Source organism: Crotalus tigris, unplaced genomic scaffold (assembly GCF_016545835.1).
Source record: "Crotalus tigris isolate CLP2741 ecotype Arizona unplaced genomic scaffold, ASM1654583v1 scf7180000017774.6281472, whole genome shotgun sequence".
Lineage (NCBI taxonomy): Eukaryota > Metazoa > Chordata > Lepidosauria > Squamata > Viperidae > Crotalus > Crotalus tigris.
Window position 1 is genome coordinate 5,180,074 of NW_024096625.1, and position 22,219 is coordinate 5,202,292.

Here is a 22,219-nt window from a genome sequence, read left to right on the forward strand (position 1 = left end):
GTGCAGGAACAGAAAACATCAAATATCATGCCAATGAAACACTTTCCTATTTGTGTCTTTATATCATTTATATAAATTTAAAGAGTCTTATCTTAAAGCAGGGAAAGGATTTCTTTATGAGATCTTTGAACTTTTTACGCAGAAGTAAAATAGGGAAAAAAATACACTTCAATGTACAACTTGCCTTGCATAAAAACAGGAACATTGGTTGCATTAAACAAGATTCCTCCCTTAATTCTTTCCAAACTTTGTGATACTTTGCTGCTCTTTCTATTATTTGAGTTTCAATATTCATATCCACAATATATCCCTGAAAAGGTAAATTCGGGTAAGTAAAAAACTGTTCTGTGAGATTATTAAACTATTTCCCAGAATATGAAAAAGGGAACCATTTCTGCCGAAAAATGTTTCTATTTTCTGAATTAATCAATGGAATCTTTATTGCTTTTGAATAATAAAGTACACACTATAGCCCACAATTTCCAAATGAAAATAACTGTATTCTAATAATACTGTGTTTCTTACTTTCAGAACAATGACAACTAGAAGGACAGATAAGAATAGGAGAGGAATTACATTTGGCAACAACTGTAGTCTATAATCTAAATAAACACATGCGTAATTTCTAGGTAGTTATCCAAAGACATATATCATCTTCTCTATCCTAAGCTGCTTTTTATCAAGATTAGGATGTGTGTCAACTTTCAGATGATCCTCAAGACCTGCCAAGTCAATACACAGGAATGGTGACTGCTAAAACGGGCAGAGCTAGAACTAGAAATAAGCTTTACCATTATTTCAAGTTGCCGTAGTAATTAGCTTTTTAAAATGGGATGGTTGTCAGAAATCTCAGCCAGCATGCTCTCTGAAAAGTGGATTTAAATTGCTGATTTCTCCATATTCAAAAGGCAAAACCAGATAGTTCAGTTTAGCTACCCAAGAAAATGAACTTGAACTACAGTGGATAAAAAAAGTCTACACATCCATTTAAATGCCATGTTTTTGAGATGTAAAACTCAGGAGTTAAATCACTTCAGAATTTTTTCACCTTCAACATAACATATAAGCTGTACAATACAAATAAAAAACAAATTGAAATCTTTTAGGGGGAAAAACACTAATGCAAAACTAGAATAATTTGGCTGCATAAGTACGCATACCCTAGGGATGTGGCTGTAATCACATTCAAACCGATGTTAAAAAGTAGTCAATACATACCTGTCATTAATTAAAGTGGCTCTGATCAAGCCCATATAAAGTTTAATTGTTCTAGTGGGAATTTTCTGACATTTACTCAGTTGTCTCTTAAAGCAAAAGCCATAGTCTGCAAAGAGCTTATAAGACATCAATAGGATCTCATTGTTGGAAGGCATCCATTAGGCTATACTATGGAACACAGGGAAGATAATCATCAACAAATGGGAAAAAATGGCATCATCAATTTCCAAGAAATGGATTTCCCTCTAAAATTGATGGGAAAAAACAAGAAGAAAACTGATCTGTGAAGCTGCCATGAGGCCTACAGTAACATTAAAGAAGTTGCAGGGATTTCTAGCAAGTACTGATTGTGTATTACATGTGGCAACAATCTCCCATACACAAGTCTGAAAAAGCATGTGGAAAAATGTGTTATGGTCTGCTAAGACCAAGGCTAATTTTTTTCACCGTAATTCAAACAATATGTTTGATGCAAAAATAACACTGCATGTCACCAAAAATACACCATATCCACAGTCCATAGTGGTGGCAGTACTATGCTTTGGGGCAGCTTTTCTTCAGTTGGAACTGGGTCTTTAGTCAAGGCAAAGGGACTTAAAGGGACTTAAGAATAGTTCTAAATATCAATCAATTCTGGCACAAAATTTTCAGGCTGCTGCTAAAATGCTAAAGACAAAGAGGAATTTCAACTTTCAACACAACAATGACCCAAATCAACAAAAGAATAACTTCACTGGAAAAAGATCCAAGTTTTGGAATAGCCCAGCCAGAGTCCATACTGAAATCCAATGAAAAATCTGTGAAGTCAGTTGAAGAGGACTGTGCACAGGAGATGCCCTTGCAATCTGATAGGTTTGGAATGCTTTTCCAAGGAAAAGTGGGCAAAGATTCCCAGAGTAAGAGGTGCCATGTGATAAGCTCCTAGCCCAAAAGATTGAATACTATCATAAAATCAAAAGGTAGTTCAGTAAAGTATTACTTTAAGGACATGCACACTTATGCAACCATGTTTTTTATTATTACCTTTTCCACAAAAGATTTATTTTTCAATTGAACTATACAGCTTATTATATGTTATATTAAAGATGGAAAAAATTCTGAAGTGATTTATCTTGGTCTGATTTTTTTACATCTCAGTTTATAGACTTTTTATATCCACTATATAAATGTAGTTACCAGCTCCAAAATAAGCCCGGCTATTTTAATATTTCCTAAACCTACCTAAAGGCTTGTCTTTTTTTAGCAGTAATTTTTTTTTTGGGGGGGGGGGGAAGACGACAAGCTAACCATTCAGAAACCATACCTTCAGGAGAACCTTTTGTCCTTGAATTGTGGAACACATCACAGGATGTTTTATGCTCAGTTCCTTCATTGGCTCAGCATTTAAGAGATCACGTTCTAAACTGACAGTCAAACCTCCTGAGTTCTGGAGAATATGTATTAAAACAGCTTATTCTCAGTTTTGCATCATAGACCTTTTGTCAAAGTTACTTGAATCAATCTTAGCTTTGTAAAGGAAACACAAACTTTACCATATACTTCAAAATTCCTACTTCAGGATGAAGGAGTGGCAGCTCAGGGAAACGTTTTTGAACTAGATGATTAAGCTTTTCCTATATTAGAAAAAAAAAAGTCTTCAGTAACAATTACAATATTAAAACAACATCCAGCAGTATGTTGGAAGCATGTTTTTTCTGTAGTATCACAACGATGACTCTGCAATCAGCAGGTAAAATATTCATGGACCTTCAATGCAGAAGATTTAACTTTCTGGTTCTGTAGCAACTCTTTTGTCCCAAACAAATGGCATCATCATAGCTCCACTTGTGTCTTCATTCTTTGGTAGAGCAGCATCTCTACTTGTTTATAGCTATTTTAACTAAGCATGTGATGAGAATTCAAAGCATAGATAATTGCACAATCAACCATTCTTGTCTGTAATTTTAAGAACAAAACCAGGTGGAAACCCCATTTTATTTGAGTTTATAACAAGATAGGGAACCGTTAGCTTCTTCGTGATGGTAACTGACACTAAATCTAGTAATAAACTGATTCTCAAAAACAAAGGAGGAAAAATATCCCTGTATATAGGTGGTAGTACCCTGTACTAGCTTTGTTCCCCAAATAAGGCAGTTTTTTAGAGAAAAACGGTCATGAGTTCTGATCCTTAGTCAACTTCTTTAAAATATATCTACTTTCCATCTATTGCCATTTACAGTTCCATATAATAGGACACTTTTAAAATGCCAAAGATTCTTGGGGTAAACCAGAGAGCAATTCTCTAATCTGTACAATGGAACAGCCTCCCGCTGAGATTCAGTTGGCCCTGACACAGTAACTCTTGGAAAGTCTGAAGACTTGATTCTTCTCCCAGGCATTGTGATCAGGATATTAGCTGAGGCCAATATGTATGTTTTGAGGTGTATTTTATCTGAACCGTGTTTGCAGACTCAGTAGCATTGTATTTATTTTTGCTATTCTGTACTCATCAGATAGTATTGCATACATTTAAAAATTACTTCAAAAGATTAAAATATTATTTGCACCAGATAATATATCCATTAAAATTGAAAAAATTATTTATTTTCTTCTATTTCTATTTTGTGTTTTTTGTATTCCTAGTGCCCAGAGTCACTAGGATGAGATAGACATCCACATAAATTCTTTATGTAAATAAATTAAAATATTGACCGAGATATTCAACTTTTCCCTCTGGACATATATTTAGGAGGAACATGAACAAAAGTTCAGTTTTTTCTGTTTTATTTATATCTATTTATAAATATGAAAAATATGTATAATTTGGCTCTACTAGTCTTTGGGTTATATGACACAGAAGGCCACAATTTTGCTTGAGATGAAGGGACTGACATCTGTCTTAATTTCATAGGCATTATACCATATATTAACTAAAATGAACTTCAGGATCAGAAAATGAGTTTTTCATACATCCTAATATAACTGAATACTTACATATTCTTCTTGTTCCTTATATATTTCCTGAAATACATTATCCTGTAGAGAACTGATTTCTTCTTTTATTTTCACCATTTCATCCTTGCTGTAATTATCAGACTACAGAAATTTAAAAATTACTACTTCAAAAGATTAAAATCTTATTTTCACCAGGGAATATACCCATCATAAATTGAATATACTATTTACTTTCTCTTCACCTTCCCATTCCCTCTTGTATCTGAAATTACATTAAATTCTAGTCACTATATCAAATGTGCCTGATCAAGTTAATACCAATTTCTTTCAGGTTTTTTTTTCTTGTTTACATACTGAAGGTACTCTTGAGACAAAAGGTGATTGTCAGAAGAAACACAGATTCAGTTTCATGGCCAAATAACAATTAATATGAGATCTCTCTCATAAACCTATTAAGAAGGATTAAGAAACATTTTCATTCATCAAAACAAAGCAGTTCTATTATATGCCGCACTGGTCAACTCCACCTGGAATATTTTTCCAGTTTGACTCACCACAATTTAAGGAGGACAGCTTAGAACTGGAAAGTGCACAGAGAAGAGCAATGAAGATGGTAAAGGACTTAGAACAGAGATCCCCAAACTTTCTTGGTTTAGTTTTCTTAGAGACTCAATAATTTTTGAGTCTCTAAGGACACTAGGACAATAACAATCACAGTGCCATTAGGCCACAATAAATATTTAATAGTCCCCTTTATTAAATAGTTAAGTCAAAATTTAAAATATACTGCAGCATGCAAGGCACACACTTGGGAACTGTAGATTTGGAGGTCAAGAAATCTACAGATTTATTCTCCTCAGCTCCTGAGAACCCACTAGAGGATCCAAACTCTCATCAGGAGAAATTTCCTAACTATAACATTAGCAATAGCACTTATATACTGCTCCATAGTGCTTTCAATGCTTTTTGAATAACAGCTATTAAACAGTAGAACAACCTTATCCCGAGGTTATAGATAATAATAAATTTGGAAGGGACTTTGGAGGTCAGCTAGTCCAACCCCCTGCTCAGGCAGGAAACCCTATACCATTTCAGACAAATGCTCCCTCACCAAGTTTTTCAACAAAGGCTCTGCAGCCATTTATCTAGATGGTATTAGGGTTGAACTAAATGGCCTCCATAGTACCTCCCATTTATATTACTACCAGCCACTATCCAATGAAAGGAGCTTTGGTAAGCTGCAGTTGCCAAAAAGCCAATGTAACCGTAGGCTCCATCAACAGAGCCGCATCATCACAATCACAAGACACGATGCCATCATTCTATACTGCAATAGTGAGGCCACACTTGGAATACTGTGTCAACTTCTGGTTATCACTATACAAAAAAGATGCTGATATCCTAGAAAGAATGTAGAGAAGAGTAACAAAGATTATAAGGGATCTGGAAGCTAAATTATATGATGAATGGTTAAGAGAAGTAGATACATCTAGCCTAATAAAGAGAAAGATTAGGGATGACATGATAGCTGTCTTCCAGTATTTGAGGGGCAATCAAGAGAAGGCTTGAGTTATTTCCCAAAGCACCTGAGAGCAGGATAATGGGTGGAAACTTTTAAAGAGAGATCCAAGCCAAAGAAATTTCCTGACAATGAGAACAATTAATCAATGGAACAGCTTGCCTCCCGGAATTGTGGATGCTTCATCGCTGGAGGTTTTCAAGAAAAGATGACATCCATTTGCCCCAGATAGTATAAGATCTCCTGCCTTGGTCAGGGTATTGGATAAGATTTCCAAAGTCCCTTCCAGCCCTATGGTTCTATGTCTATGAGACACAAAATGCTTATGTTTTTAGAACTGACATGAGCCTTTTTTCTTTTAAGTGATCTCTCTAGAGGTCAGAATGTTGTAAACCAGGAATAATTCTAAGCTTGCAGTTTCTAAATCTGTGGGATCTACTTATTCTGCTAAATTTTCAATCTGGAATTTTCTCAATTAGTTGTATCCCAGCTTTTATAACTGCCAGCAGTATCAGCCAACATGGCTGTAGGTGATGGCAGCTGTTGTTAAACACAGTTTGCAAAACACTTTCAGCCACAAAGACACCATATACAAGTAAGGATCTGAAAACCAAAATACTGGGAATGATTATATTAATTCTATCAGACATATTAACAGAGGATATGGGTATTTTAAATTTTCAAGACTAGAGGTGGGGCTGAGAACTACTGTACTTTTTGTTGCTGTCATGTGGCACTGATTGATTTTTTAGTCATTATATGAAATTAGATGTTGAATGAAACAGACCTTTGGATTAGCCCTAGAGGGCGGTACTTCACTTTAGCCCTGTTTCTCCATGGGTATTTATATAGTTTTGAGTGCTTTTTGTTATTCAGTATCTCCCTTCATGTTTCTTAATTCCTGTGTATCCTCATAACTCTTTCATCCCAATTCTACATTAACTATACAATCAACATTTTACAGCTTTTCAATCTCATACTGTTTAATGTATCCATTTCGGAGTTATGATAACCTGCTGCAAGACAAATGGAGTATCTGTTGTTTTTAACTGCATAATCAATAATACATGTAAAAAGTATGTACTTTCTTAAAATGCAATAATCAAGAATGAGGAGATTAGCAATGTGAAACACTAAGTGCAAAATAAATTGTTTAGAAATCTGCCATTTTTGTTTCTTTCCAATTTTGTTCTAAAATAAATCCCTTTCGGCTTTCATTTGGATTTATATGAATAAATTATGTCCCTAACAACATTTCTCCAGAGCTAGAAAGCAACATTTTCTATGTCATCATCCACCATTTCTTATGGAAAATAAGAAATAATAATCTTAAAACATTAAAATATCACTGCCATACTTCTTCCAAGTTGTTTTTTTCTACTAATTTCCATCTCAGCTGTGCCTTTACGTCTTTCATTCTCTTCTTTATCAGTAACAAATCATCAATATTAGGAGTCATATCCAGCCATTCCACAATCTGGTTTTTGAACTGAAAAAGAAAACACACTATTAATGAGAAGATTTCTTCAAAATGGAAAAAGCTCCTATACTTTGAGGAATATTACTCCTTATACACAAATTGCATTACAATATAAGTGTTAATATTTTCAGATCACATTTTAAGTGATAAAAGTGAACATAAAGGCTAGGTTGCACTGTTATATTTATATGACTCGTTAAACGTTATTTTTTCCTACTGAAATTACTCATAATGCATAAGTAACTTTTAAAAAGCTGTTAATGACTTTCTACATTATAGGATATGACAAAGAAGCAGCTAAACAACTGACCTCACAACTTTCAAGATATTTTTGATTCACTGCATTTATAAGATCTTGTTCTTGAAGGATCTTCCGCATAACCACATTATACATGTTTAAGATGACTTTTTTGTCTTTTTCATCTAGCTCCTAGAAGGAATTATAGAGTAACAATAAATATCTATAATAACATTGCAAAACTTGTTGATTTTAAAAATATGAAGTGCATTCTAAATGGAAAAATATGATGGGTTATCAATTTTTGTTTGAATAAAATAGAAAGTACACCATTCATAAAGCAAATTCTCACAAATATAAATAAGATTCTCCCATTTAGAGTAACACAACAGAAATATAATCCTCCACACAATTTACATCCATACTTGCAATGTCTCTAATTTCGGGGACCAGTTGTAAATACTATTGATTCAGCACTGTTGGAACTTCAGCCACTAGAGAAATAGTCGTTAAGCAAGGACTACCTGTATGCTATGCTATGTTTCTTCTGCTATGGTTAGCTTTATGGCTTTAATATTTTATTACAAACATTGTGATATATTCTTACTACTGAATCAATTTGTATTTTAATGTTTAGTAGATGATGTCTTGGAAGCAAAGCTTTTCTAAAAGAGGAAGTGCACATATTTTTAAATACAGAGAACTGAATGTGAGAAATCCTTTGCCCTTTTCTCCAAGTTTGAAGAAAAATGGAGAAGCAAGTTGGAACCTTTTTCAAGAAACTAACAGCAGCTTGCTTTGCATAAAAAGACCTGGGGTTTAACCAAGTACTTAATGCACACAAAGGTAATGAAATTATTTTCAAAATTCTCTTCTATTGTGTTACAAAAATCTTATTACATTAAAATGTATTATCAATATTTAGCACATCTGCTATTCCAGCTATGCGGAGATCTGGATTTGAGGATGCTTTGGAATGTAGAGTTGTCAGCACCTTCTTAAATTCGATGTATTTTTCTGAGATTGTGCTGCAGCTGTAGAGGATAGCCATGTGAATCCAGAAGAAGATACAGCTTCTTTAAAGAGTTACCAATAACTATGTACTCTTCAAAACTAAATCACTTCAAAACTCCTATATGGTGCCTCATGATATACAATATTAATTCCATGATTGGGAAGAAGTAACTGATGTGGCAGACTCCTATGGTAATGCACTATGAGAATAATTTTGGGAATCAAGATGAGGAGCAGCCACAACCTTGACAATAATTGGGATGGAAGGATAGTTATGACTAGATGGAGGGGAAGGATTGTATTTCTCCTCCCTGATTCCCCCCCCCCATCCTTCCATCCTTGTTTCTCACTGAGCTTGCTTGTTTTTTTTGCAGACAATTCATTATCCAAACTAGGTAATGTCATCAGAGCTAGGACTTATGATGTTACCTGGTTTAGGTAAAGAAACATCTACAAGAAAACAAGCAAGTTCACAGAGCACCAAGGATCTATCATGTCAATCCTGAGCTACAAATATTATCCTTAATTAGTATCTTTCCATCCGCCCCACCACCGTTCAGTCAGAACCTATCCTTCCATCCCTCATCACCCAGTCTCAATTGTCAGTACCTATCCTCCATCCCTCTCCCCACCCCCCATCACAACTGATGAAGTTTCTTGTCTGAAAAAAGAAAAAACAGTCCAGCTGCATTTTTGAAAAAAAAAAAAAAGAGATTGTTATGTGAAAGGAAAAATATAGAAATATAGCTTACTGTTAAAAACATGTCAAATTCTTGTGAAATATCAAGCTCGACATTCTTAAGAACTTCATCTACATTGACACCTACATCCTCAGATTTCATTAATACAGTTGAGCCTGTATCAAAAAACTTGACAGGAAAAAAAAGAGACACAAACAAAGAAGTATTAATCAAGTCTGCAAAGTAATACTCAAAAAGATAATAGCGAATGAGAAAACTGCAATGTTAGAATTGGCTCCATTCAGCCTTAAGCAACCTCTATCTTTTTAACCAAGAAAGCGAAAGAAGAAATAGCCAAGTCCTCCAAAAATTACTGTCAATACTAACTTGTACATAAAGCCATCACACTCCAACGCAGCTTGTCAACACTCAAGTTGAAGAAGTTCCAGTTGATTAAATCCATCTCTCTGCATCACCTTAAGTTCTTTTTTTAAACTTTTTTTATAACCAAGGAAAAGCCCCTTTCAACACCAGATTTCATGCACCAGAAAAATTTACAGAAGTGCTATGTTATAGTTGTTCCACACTTATTCGCTTCTAATGACAAGAGGGGAACAGTAATCAGTTGTTTTGTTATCTGGTACTTGAAAGAATAAGCTATAGCTCAACTGGCAAGATGCTCAAGGAAACACAATTTGCCTCTGAAAACTGGATCGTGCTTTCTCCTTGGTATATTTGGATATGCAGTATGTTTGCATCATATTTCCAAGCCAATGGAATGGGAGCTAAAACACCTCAATTTCTTCTAGACCAAATCCCATGAAATGGTGTTCATTCATTTTAACAATTTAAGAATCAGTGTGATTCCTTTTCATATTGTCAATCATATTATTCCCCAGCAAGACATGAATGCAGCCCAGCTGTCATTTTAAATGTAATCATGGTACTAATTTTCTCCTGGAAAAATTATTTTGGACCCACAATTCTCTGATCAAATATTAATGGTTATTTTATATAATGAAGTGTTCCATTTTGGATCTCTCAATATATTTTTTGCAAAAGCAACAATTAACTTCTTGTTTGTATTCAACTGCAGTACACATAGCAAAAAAAAAAAAAAAAAGTAGAGTGCTTTTCTACATTTTGCTGCCTTTTAATGAGATTCCTTTCTCTCCAGGTGACCATTAGCTGCAGTGCTGAAAAGTTGCAAATTTATCTGATGCAAAAAATCTAGAAAGAATTAGACCACAACCTCCATAACAGACCTTCAATATAAACATAGATTAGCTGCAAATTATAATTTGAACACAAAGCTTATATATATATATATATATGTCTATATCTTTTTTACCTGAATTATGTTGCTGAAACTTAATACAAGATTTTGTAAAGAAGTATCTGTAGCATTCCTAACCCAACTGAATTTCTCCAACCTAGCATTCTTCCATTCAAAGAATTCTTCAAATACTTCTTCTGAACCCTCTGCTTCATCAGCCTGTCCATATGCAACCTCCAAAGATCCTTGCAACTTCTGAATATCAAAATAGATAAAGAAAAAAATAAGATAAAAGCAACAAAGGAACATAATTACACATTATAAAACAAAAGAAGCTCCTCTGGCTTTATGCTGATTCCTCTAGTAATTATATGGAAGCAAAACCTGAAACAGCAAATTGTAAGCAATTTTTGGTTTATGGGCTAAATATTTTTCATTTCTAACCTATATATATCAGGAAGAGGAGGAATTATTGCTTATCTATACATCAGAGAGAATTCCAAATATGCATAAAAAATATTTTTATATAGGTAATCCTCAATTTACAGTCACAACTGGTCTGTTTCAGTTACTAAGCAATTTGGCAGTAAAACAAAAGATCACATGACCACATCACTTAGTGACTACAACCTAAATTTCGCTAGTTATTACCAAGAACCCTTACTAATCCAAGCTATTCTGGTCTTCATCCCTCTCGGTCCCAAATTTCAGTAAGGTAAGGGGATTGTTTCCAACTCTCCCCAACCAGCTATCCCCATGACATCTCTGCACCCTGCCTTGTGAGATAGCAAGCAGTCACAGAACCACATAGCTTCGACAGTTTGCCACACCCTGGGAAGCTGCAGCTGCCCTAGCTCGGTCCCAGTCACCCTCACAAACCTACATTCTGAGACTGCTGCCACTCTGCCCTCAACTACCACAGTTGACCTTCAACACTGCCTTCTTGCTCCTGCTATTCAAAAGGCATGCCCGGCCTTGGCAGGCCTTAATACAGTAAAAAAGAAAAAACACACACAAAGCAACTTAATGAAATAGGAGTGCAAAATGCCCCTTTTGGTTGGTTTTGCTTTGTGAAAAAGGAAAAAAAGGCAAGAGCAGCCCCAGTTCTGTCCAGCTCACTGCAGAAAAGGCTCCTTTAGACTTTTTTCTTCTTTTCCCCAGTGCAAAGGGATGTTTTAACACGCTTGAATTCCTTTAAGCCTTTTCTTCTCCAGTATGCAAAGCCAGCAGCCAGGCCAGGCAAACCTCATCAACACTGGGAACAAGGTGGTTGCAAAGGTCAGCAGGGAATCAAAATGGCAAAGATGGGGGAGGGGGGAGATAGTAGATGGGGTGAGCTGCAGTGTTGCAATCCTAAGTGCAGGTAGGCTGCCAAGTTCCCAATTTTCATCATGTAACCATGAAGGCACTACAACAGCCATAACTTTGAGCATCGTTCTAAAATGCCTTCTTTCTATGACATCACAATCTTGAATGGTTGCTGAACAAATGGTTGTAAATTGAGGACTATTTAAATTTGAAATAACTCATCTAGTTGCTTCATGCTTGTAGATGGAAAATGTCAAAAGACTGTAGGTCCTAAGGCTGATTTCATATTTTAAAGCTTGCCAGTTCTAACATGCGGGTTTTCACGCGCCCAGCGGTCTCCCATGGGTGTTGAAGAACAGACACGTACACGTGGTTTCCTCGGGATGGGAGCCTCGAACAAAGACGAAGCATCCCTTTTATTGTGTTATCAGAAGGCGGGTTTATAGGCACCTGGTGACCACCTTACACCAACCACATTTGTTATGACACAGCATATTAGCATATTACACGTGCTAACTTTGTTTTGCACACGCTACTATACAGCTGTTGCACACGGCACTAACAAACACCAAAACAACATTCCCTTGCACCGCACGGCACAAACTTGTTTACGCCAATCTATTTTCTCTTCTGACTTCCGCATACCTTGGCCTACTGCAGCTGGTGACTCAGCCTAACAGGCCAGATAACCCAATGACTCCAACATCTCCTACTTTTCTGTTTTATTTAAAAAATAAGGAGGTTGCGCTTTATAGGAAGTCATCCTCAGTGTCGCTTGGCAAAGTGAAGGCTGGTTTGGTTAGCAAGGGTAACTGAACTGCAGTGTTAGGTGTAGTTACTAAATTGACCTGTTGGTGGGTGACAGTTCCTGAGGATTACAGTTTATTGCAGAAAGATGGTTCTTCAGGAAATTGCATTATCATATCCTGCTTCCAAGGTGATGGGGCTGACTCCTAGAGTTTGGGTGGGGTATGCAGATCTTCTCTTTTGTTTTCTTGATTGCTCTGGCTCCAACTTTCTGATGGTGTTACATTTGCATCTGTATGGGCCTAGCTCTTGTTTGGGGCAGAGAGATAGATTTGGGGCCAGGTTTGGTTTTTAAAAAGTCCTTTTGAGGAAAAATATATTTTTCTGCCCTTTTTAATATTTCCTTCTGGGGGGGCTAACTTCCATCAATATCCCCACTTTGTGCCTTAAGTGTGTAAATATATGACATTAAAATTGATCTGGTCAGGGAGACTTGGTAGGCAAGCTTTTGAACTGTTAAGCAAAAAAAGAAAAAGAAGACATTAATGGAGGCAGCAGAAAAAGATCCCTTTAGTGGCTCCCAATTTTGTTAGATGGAAAAGAAATTTATAGTATCCAATATTCTGTGCCAATCATTTTCAAATGTTGGATGTCACCTTTAGCTTCCAGTCAGGTTTGCATACCTCCCAAAATTCTTCACAGCCATGGTTTTCCTTAGTACATGACCACTGGCTGCCCAATTTCAAGGGTTGTTTCCTGCCTTAGCTCTTAATTCAGTGCATCCAGGTTTGTAATGTCCAATATGCCAGTCTATTAAATTTTCTTTAAATTGCACATAATGAGTTCTAGGAATTCAAATCTGAGCTCAACAGTGCAAAATATTCAGGGCTGAAGTTTGGGATTTTCCCTGTTGCTTCCTTAGTCAGGGCATATGAATTGCAAATCACCTGAGGGGGCCTAGTTCCCTCCCCCTTGGAATCTGTTGGAAGTTGGTCCCACAAAGCTTTGGTGCAATAGAGCAAAAATCAGCCTGGGGGGAACTTTACTAAAGGTAGGTGGAGGGGATAGACTCTGAATGGTGTGAATGGTGTGTGTGTGTGCATATGCAGCTATTTCTACAAAACAGGCAATACAAACATTCTGGAAAAGTTTTCCCTCCCACCAGATAGAAGTCCAAGATGTTCAGTATTTGTTCTGCCACATATTCCCATCTCTCCATTAATACATTCAACTGGCTTGTTACAATACAAATGGGGCAAGAAAGAAAAGTTTACAATGAGTTTCCACCCTCCCCCCACAGTCTTAATTTTCTCTTCTGAGGCTTCACATGGCACCACCTTCCTTCTGCAGCTCTCACAGGCAGCTGGGGAAATGGTAGGACTTGGGAAGATGCATGGTGGCTTTTTAGTGGATGGCTGGATTCAAACTCAATCCCATGGCTCAAATGGATGGAGGCAGCATCTGGGTCTGTGTGTTGTGCTTCCAAAGGCTTGGGAGAGGGTTTCAGGGCTGAAAGATACAAGAACAAGGTCTCCCCCCCCTTTCTGGACAGACTCTACCAGGAGAGGCAGACAAAAGGTTTGGAGAACAAAGAGCAGGAAAAGAATTGGAAGGGGGGTAGTTTGCAGGCAGTTTGAAAATGCTGAAAACTCCAAATAATTTTAAAAGCCTAATATTTTAAGGTGTGCAACTTGCCAAGGGTAGGAGAACATTTATTCTAAAATAGACCACATCATTTTAGAGATTAGAAAATGCTTATTTGTTGCAGAAAAGTTTCATAGTAGCATCACCAATAAGTGATAGGATACGAAAAGTAACTTTAAAAAGTTATTTCCCCACACAAGCAGACTTGAGTTTCGAAAGGCTCTTGTAGATAGACACACAGAGAGAAGGAGGAATACAAACAAACAAACACAATTCTTTTTCTTCACTCTGTTTGTTGGCCAGACAAACAGAGTGAGGTTTTTCCTTTTTGTGGCTTATTTTAAGCAGAATTTCTAGCAGACTTTAAAATCCTTTTTCCTTTGGATTTGAAACAGTTAACAGTCACAGTTTTCCTAATTTAACCCACACAGACATTTTTAGGGATCCTCCTTCGGGCTATGCAAGGCAATTTAGATATACATATTTTAAGAGGAGGATCAAATCCCTTTTAGTGGGAAGCAGCAAATCTTTCCCATTGTTTTTCCTAATTTAATTATTGATGACTTGGTCAATTCCCTAAGTTCTGGGAGGTGCGCAACCTGAGGCTTAGAGAATTCTGTCCCCATACTCACGGTTTTGGGAGGGTGCTTCGTCTAGCTCTGACGACCGGCCCTGAGTTGCAGTGAGCTCTTCCGCTGAGTAAGTAAGAGGATACCAAGAGATGTAATATTTTGGGAGGGTGCTTCGTCTATCCTGACGACCGGCCCTGAGTTGCAGTTTTGGGAGGGTGCGTCTAGCTGACGACTGGCCCTGAGTTGCAGTTTTGGGAGGGTGCTTCGTCTAGCTGACGACCGGCCCTGAGTTGCAGTACCCAGAGACGTGCTCAGAAACTTGAATCACGTCGGGGTCACCATTTGCGGGTTTTCACGCGCCCAGCGGTCTCCCATGGGTGTTGAAGAACAGACACGTACACGTGGTTTCCTCGGGATGGGAGCCTCGAACAAAGACGAAGCATCCCTTTTATTGTGTTATCAGAAGGCGGGTTTATAGGCACCTGGTGACCACCTTACACCAACCACATTTGTTATGACACAGCATATTAGCATATTACACGTGCTAACTTTGTTTTGCACACGCTACTATACAGCTGTTGCACACGGCACTAACAAACACCAAAACAACATTCCCTTGCACCGCACGGCACAAACTTGTTTACGCCAATCTATTTTCTCTTCTGACTTCCGCATACCTTGGCCTACTGCAGCTGGTGACTCAGCCTAACAGGCCAGATAACCCAATGACTCCAACACTAACACTATAGCACAACATGCACCAGGCTGTCATGGATGTGAATGGCTACTATATACTATTTGAAAATAATGAAAAGCAGAAATAGATATAATTATCTGTAGGAAGAATGTAGTAGTGGGAAATAAGAGAAAATATAGGAAAGTCCCTGAAGTGCATGAAAAGAAAGGTGCCGCCAAGATGCTGTCTACAACATTTACCCATCTGATTTGATTTTGCAGGTTTGACATGCTCTGGATTCCTTCAATTAAACCATGTCATTTCTCAATCCCCAGAACTGTATTTTCTGCATAGCTGCATCTACCTTCTGGAACAAAGTTCCCCCCAAGATCCCGATAGCCCCACTTTGCTGTTTAAAAAAGTGTGAATATCTGGCCTTTTTTACAGGATGGATTACAATTACAAATAAAAGTTGTTTTGAAGTCATCTGACTTCCCTGGATTACAAATACAGCTTGACCTGGAATTTTCCAAGCTGTTTTGAGACAGAGTGAATAACAAGAAACTTCTATCATCAGAACACTTTGAATTAATTAATTAATTAATTAATTTCCTTTTTTCCCTTTTGTTCTTTTTTATTATTTATTATTTTTACTATTTACCTCTCCTATTTGTTAGGAGCCTATTGGATTACAAATTCTGATTTACCTGTTGGATTATAAAGTATGATTAAAAGATAAAGATGAGCGTCCCAAATCTATCTAAAGCTGGAAAAAAAAGTAACTTCTGCTCCCTCCTTTGCTTAAACTCCAGTTTATCAGAGATCAATTGATACAATGCTCCAACAAGAAGAGGCTAATAACTTCCAAAAAGAAACACAAGCGACACTACAAGCAATCCAAGAGGCAATTGCTACTCACATGGCAGCTACGAGAAACCATGAGATGAAAAGTGATCTTGATAAAATGAACCAAAAAATTAATAACATGGACTCTCAATCTAAAAATTTCACAGATGATTACAAAAAAACCCAACAAAGAATTAAAAAAATAGACGATAAATGAACTGAGGTTGACCAGAAATTAGAAGACTTAAAAGATGAAAACCAGAAATTGATGCAAATAAATGGAGAACCAGAAGACTCAATAGTTGTCATAGAAATGGAAAAGGCCTCATACTTTTTAAGATTTCAAAATATAATGGAAGATAAGGAAGAGGACCTTCTAAACCTGATACTGGAATTATTGGCAAACGCATTAGGAATTGGGAAACAGGAAATGGAAGGAGAATTAGATCAGATCTATAGAGTCAACTCAAGCTACATTAGAAGAAATAAAATCCTCAGAGAAGTACACATTAGATTTCTTAAAAGATCCATAAGAGATGTCAATGAATATAAATTGACTAAATTCTCCCTCAAAAAGAAAAAAAGTTTTTACACAACTACAAAAATTAAAAATGGATATAATTTCCCTCCAAGAAACACATATTAAGAGACAATACTATAAATTGTTAGAACAACCGAAAATTGGTAAACTTCACTTTATATTAGCACATCAGAAGAGGAATAACTCTATACATTAAAGAAACGATGAACCCTAAACAAATTTATGCAAATGAAGAGGGAAGAATATTAATGGTGGAAATAATGATGGATCAAAAACAGATACTGATGGTAGCAATATATGCACCAAATGATAAACAAAAATAATTTTACCAAAAATTATATAAAAAAATATTAGAATTGGACTATCAAAATCTTTGTATAATGGGAGACTTCAATGCAATAACAGATGGAACTTTGGACTATAAAAGCACTGAATAATGGAAGAAAGGAAGAAATATATTACCTAAAATGTTTTTTAAAATGGCAGAACTCTGTATCCAAGATATATGGAGAGAGAAAAATCCAAAGAAACTACGATATACATTTTATTCATATAGATATAAACCATGGTTTAGAATTGATATGATTTGGACATCCTCGGAACTTAGCACAATGATACAAGAAATTGAGATAGAAACTAATATCTTGGCAGATCATAATCCAATAAAGATGACTTGGAGAAGAGCCAAGAAAAAATTAAGATGGTCCTTGAACACATCTATATTGAAAGAAAAAGAATTCATACAACTAGCGACAAAGGAAATGGACTTTTTTTTTTCAAAATAAACAAGAAAGAAGAGACATCACTTCAAAATGTGTGAGACACAGCTAAAGCATATTTCAGAGGGTTGGCTACAACTTATATAGCTAAAAAGAACAAAGAAAAGAAACAACAACAGTTAAAGTTGAAGGAAGAATTCAGAAAATTAGAATCAGAATTACAAATAGACCCACAAAAGAAAATACTTAAGAAGCAAATGGAGATAATAAATTAAATTAAACCTAGCTGAGATGGAAATAATGGCCCAACAGATTAAAAGGGCTAAACAGAACTTTTTTGAAAATGCCAACAAATCGGGGTCTGTGCCTTATTTTGGGATAAGAGTTATGATGGCATCTATCCAGGAGGCTGGTAGATTAGATTTCTTCAACACATCATTATACACCTCTAGTAATATCTTTTCAAAATCTTCGTGGAAGGTTTTATATAGCTCCCCCGGAAGGGAGATTAAAAACTACAGGCCAATCTCACTGCTAAATACGGATTACAAAATTTTTACTAATATAATGGCTGAAAGATTAAAGTTAATTTTACAAAATATAATACATCCAGACCAAAATGGTTTTTTATCCCAAAGACAAATCAGAAACAATATTAGAACAGTGTTAAATGTCCTAGAGTATTACGAAATACATTTAGGAAAACAGGCAGCTTCGATTTTTTTAGATGCGCAGAAAGCATTTGATAGCCTCAATTGGCAATTTATGTTCCAACAGATTGAGGATATGAAATTTGGTGAGAAATTTAGTAACATAATAAAGGCAATATATAGAACACAGAGAGCTAGTGTGATAGTCAATGGAGAGAATACAAAAAGTTTTGAAATAAACAAAGGGGTAAGACAGGGATGCCCAATTTCACCTTTACTTTTTATTTTGACGCTTGAAGTATTATTAGTTCAAATTAGAGCAAATAAAGAAATAAAAGGGGTACAGGTCAAAGCAGAGGAATATAAGTTACAGGCATTTGCTGATGACCTGGTTTTCTTTATTGAGGAACCTATAGAGAGAGGAAATATTCTTATGGGTGAAATAAAAAAATTTGGAATAGTGGCAGGATTAAAAATTAATAGAGAAAAGACTAAAACATTAGCAAAAATTTTAACCGATAAACAAAAAAGGAAGTTGGAAGAGAATTTGGGATTACAAGTAGCGAAAAAGATTAAATATTTAGGAATTTGGATAACCTCAAGGTGTTCCTCAATAAAAGAAGACAATTATACAAAATTGATATTAAAAATGAAACAAGATCTTGAGATTGAGGGAATCTCCAATTATCATTATTAGGCAGAATCGCATTGACTAAAATGAATATTCTACCAAGATTATTGTATTTATTTCAAACAATTCCAATAAAATTAGAGAAAACTTTTTTTAAAGAATTGGATAAAATAATAAATAAATTTATTTGGGCGGGCAAAAAAGCTAGGATAAATACCAAAACATTACAAGACAGTAAGAGTAGAGGTAGTCTTGGACTCCCTAAATGGGAAATCTATTATTATGCGGCAGGATTATTATGGATTAAAGACTGGATAAACTTGGATAATGAAAGGATACTAATGATACAAGGACATGATCTACAGGCAGGTTGGAATGCACTTCTATGGGGGAAACAGAAGAAAACATCAACATATTTCCAGCAATATCAGATAAAAGGAGCATTGATCGGGATATGGAAAAAAATAAAAAAAGACACTAGGGGAAAATTCCAAATTGGTTCTCACCATGGAGGCAGTGATTCATCCCAATACATTAGAGAAAAAAAAGATGATTAGGTATAAAGAATTACTGGATAACCGAGGAAATCTCAAGTCAACAGAAGAATTGGAGGAACAAAGAATACCCATAGATTGGTGGCCATATTTACAAATTCAATCTAGATATAATAGGAATAGGCAAGAACATGGAATTAGTCAGACCCCACACCAACTTGATAAAATTCTAGTAAGTAAGGAAGGAAAATTATTATCAAAAATTTATAAATACTTATTAGAGATAGAGTTAGAGGAAGAAATAGTGAAGGGGCCAATGATAGCGTGGGCACGAAATGTGGGGCGAAATATAAATTTAGAAGAATGGGAAAGATTATGGAACATAAATTGCAAATTGAAGCTATCAACTGCATACAGAGAGAATCAATATAAAATGATTTACAGATGGCATTTAACACTGGCGAGATTGGCTAAAATGTATAAAAACATAGACCTGAAGTGTTAGAAATGTAAAATCAGAAAAGGAACATTCTATCACATGTGGTGGCTGTGCCCCAAAGCAAAAAATTATTGGGAACGAATAAGAGATTGGATACAGGAGATAACTGAGATACAAATGGACTTTAAACCAGAATTATTTCTTTTGGGCATAATAAATTTAAAGATGGAAAAACAACTCCAACACATCATTATACACATATTGACTGCAGCTTGTATAGCATATGCTCAATGTTGGAAGAGTGAAAATATTCTCACAAATGATATGATTATGTACAAAATCTTGGAATGCGCAGAAATGAACAAACTTACGTTAAAATTAAAAGACAAGGAGGCAACAGAATTTTATGAAATTTGGAATAAATGTTATAATTGGCTAGAACAGAGAAAGGAAAAGACATAATTATTGATGTACATAAAATGTAAATAAGATGTAAAGAATGCTTAAAATGTATAGTACTGTTCTGTTAAAAGAAAAGATTTATGTTTATGTATTTTAAGTTTGTTTGGGTGTATGGTGTAAAATAATTTAAAAAATTAAAAAAAAAAGAAAATGCCAACAGATCGGGGAGATAGTTAGCATATAGACTGAAAAAAGAAAAAGAGAAAAAATTGATAAACAAGTTGCAAGACTCAAAAGGTGAATTACAGTTTCAAAATGATACAATTAAAAAAATAATTAAAGACTATTATGAGATACTTTACAACGCAAAGGAAATTTCAAAAGAAAAAATACAGCAGTATTTTAAAAAAGCAGACTTACCAAAAATTTCAGAGAATATTCAAAATATATTAAATGGAAAAATATCACTGGTGGAGATTACAGAGGCTATAAAAAGGCAAAAAAAAATGATAAGACTCCGGGTCCAGATGGATTATCTGCAGAGCTTTATAAATCATTACAAGATATACTAAGCCCAATATTGAAAGAACTGTGCAATGAAATACTTTTGGAGGCTAAAATACCAAATACATGGACCGAAGCCAATATTACCCTGATACCCAAAGAAGACTCTGATCTAACACAAATAAAAAATTATAGACCAATTTTAGATTATAAAATTTTTGCCTCAATAATAGTAGAAAGACTAAAGAAATTTCTGACCAAATTTATACATACAGATCAAAATGGCTGTCTACCTAAAAGGCAGATAAAAAATAATTTAAGAATGATTCTAGATGTTTTTGAGTACTATGAAATTCATCCAGGGAAACAGATGGATTTAATATTTCTCGATGCACAGAAAGTGTTCAACAATGTAAACTGGCAATTTATGTTTCAGCAACTAGAGGTGTCATGGTTCTGATAGATGAAACCCTTCAAAAGAACTTCGAGGCATTGTTTTCCTTAAATAATCTTTTATTCGGGAAACAAAGTATCGGCACTACATAGTTGAACTCAAAAACTAAATTTCTGCCCCCGGATATAAAGTAACAAAGTACAATTCCCACCCCAATAAACAGTCATAAAGCACATTCCCCAATTAGTTTGAAGCGCGGGCTTTCTTCCCAGCTCTCCAGCCCTCCAAAACATTATCAGCTTTGGACCCAGTTTGTCCTTGGATTTCCATGGCAGAGTTATTATTATTATGACTAACTGAACTCTCATCCCAATCCCCCCTCCCAGCACCAACTAATTCTAAAAGCATAGAGAAAATGGCTGCATTTTCATCTATTGTCAAAGCAAGAACATCCCGTGTTAGCAGCGTTGACAAGAGGAAATGGACTTTGGAGAGAATTTTTATAAATGTAATTAAAGCAATTTATCATAAACAAACAGCCAAAATAATTGTAAATGGAGACTTTGCAGAAAACTTTGACATTAAAAAAGGCACAAGACAGGGATAGCCACTATCTTCATTATTATTTATACTAACACTGGAAGTATTGAATAGAAACATCAGACTAGATATAGAAATTAAAAAATTGGAGATAAAAGATGAAAAATATAAACTACAAGCATTTGCAGATAACTTGGTTTTTATATTGGAAGAACCACTTGAAACAAGCACTAAACTTACGGAGAAAATAGAAGAATTTGGAGAAGTGGCCAGGTTGAAAATAAACAGAGAAAAGACTAAAGTGCTAACTAATCTAACAGAAAAACAAAAAAAACAAACTAGCAAAAAAATAAATAAATCTTGAAATAGTTAAAAAAGTTAAATATTTGGGAATTTATTTAACAGCAAGATGTGCAACAATAAAATAAGACAATTGTATAAGATTGCTAAAAACAAATAAAATTGGATTTGGAAAAATGGAAAAATGTACAACTTTCAATGCTGGGGAGAATAGCAACAATGAAATGAATATCTTACTGAAAATACTTTTTCTATTCCAAATGATGCCTGTAAGACTGTGAAAAACCTTTTTTGATGAAATAAAAATAGCAATACTGAAATTTATCTGGCAAGGAAAAAAAGCTAGAATCAGACTGGAAATGTTACAAGAAGCAAAGTGGAGGATTTGGACTGCCGAACTGGACGTTATACTACCAAGCAACTATATTAACATGGCTTAAAGAGTGGATAATG

General features: G+C 35.4%; 1 protein-coding gene across 7 annotated transcripts in view; it reads right to left on the reverse strand.

Annotated features, from left to right (window-relative positions):
* STK31 (serine/threonine kinase 31) overlaps positions 1-22,219 on the reverse strand; it is an 82,813-nt gene that overhangs the window by 14,740 nt on the left and 45,854 nt on the right. For all 7 annotated transcript variants that reach the window (XM_039342092.1, XM_039342090.1, XM_039342088.1 and 4 more), the window contains 8 exons: positions 10,435-10,614; positions 9,156-9,272; positions 7,462-7,581; positions 7,029-7,160; positions 4,192-4,293; positions 2,751-2,831; positions 2,522-2,644; positions 185-310 (listed from right to left, as the gene is read on the reverse strand). In XM_039342092.1, the coding sequence (XP_039198026.1) occupies positions 185-310; positions 2,522-2,644; positions 2,751-2,831; positions 4,192-4,293; positions 7,029-7,160; positions 7,462-7,581; positions 9,156-9,272; positions 10,435-10,614 (981 nt within the window). The remainder of the gene's footprint in view (positions 1-184; positions 311-2,521; positions 2,645-2,750; positions 2,832-4,191; positions 4,294-7,028; positions 7,161-7,461; positions 7,582-9,155; positions 9,273-10,434; positions 10,615-22,219) is intronic.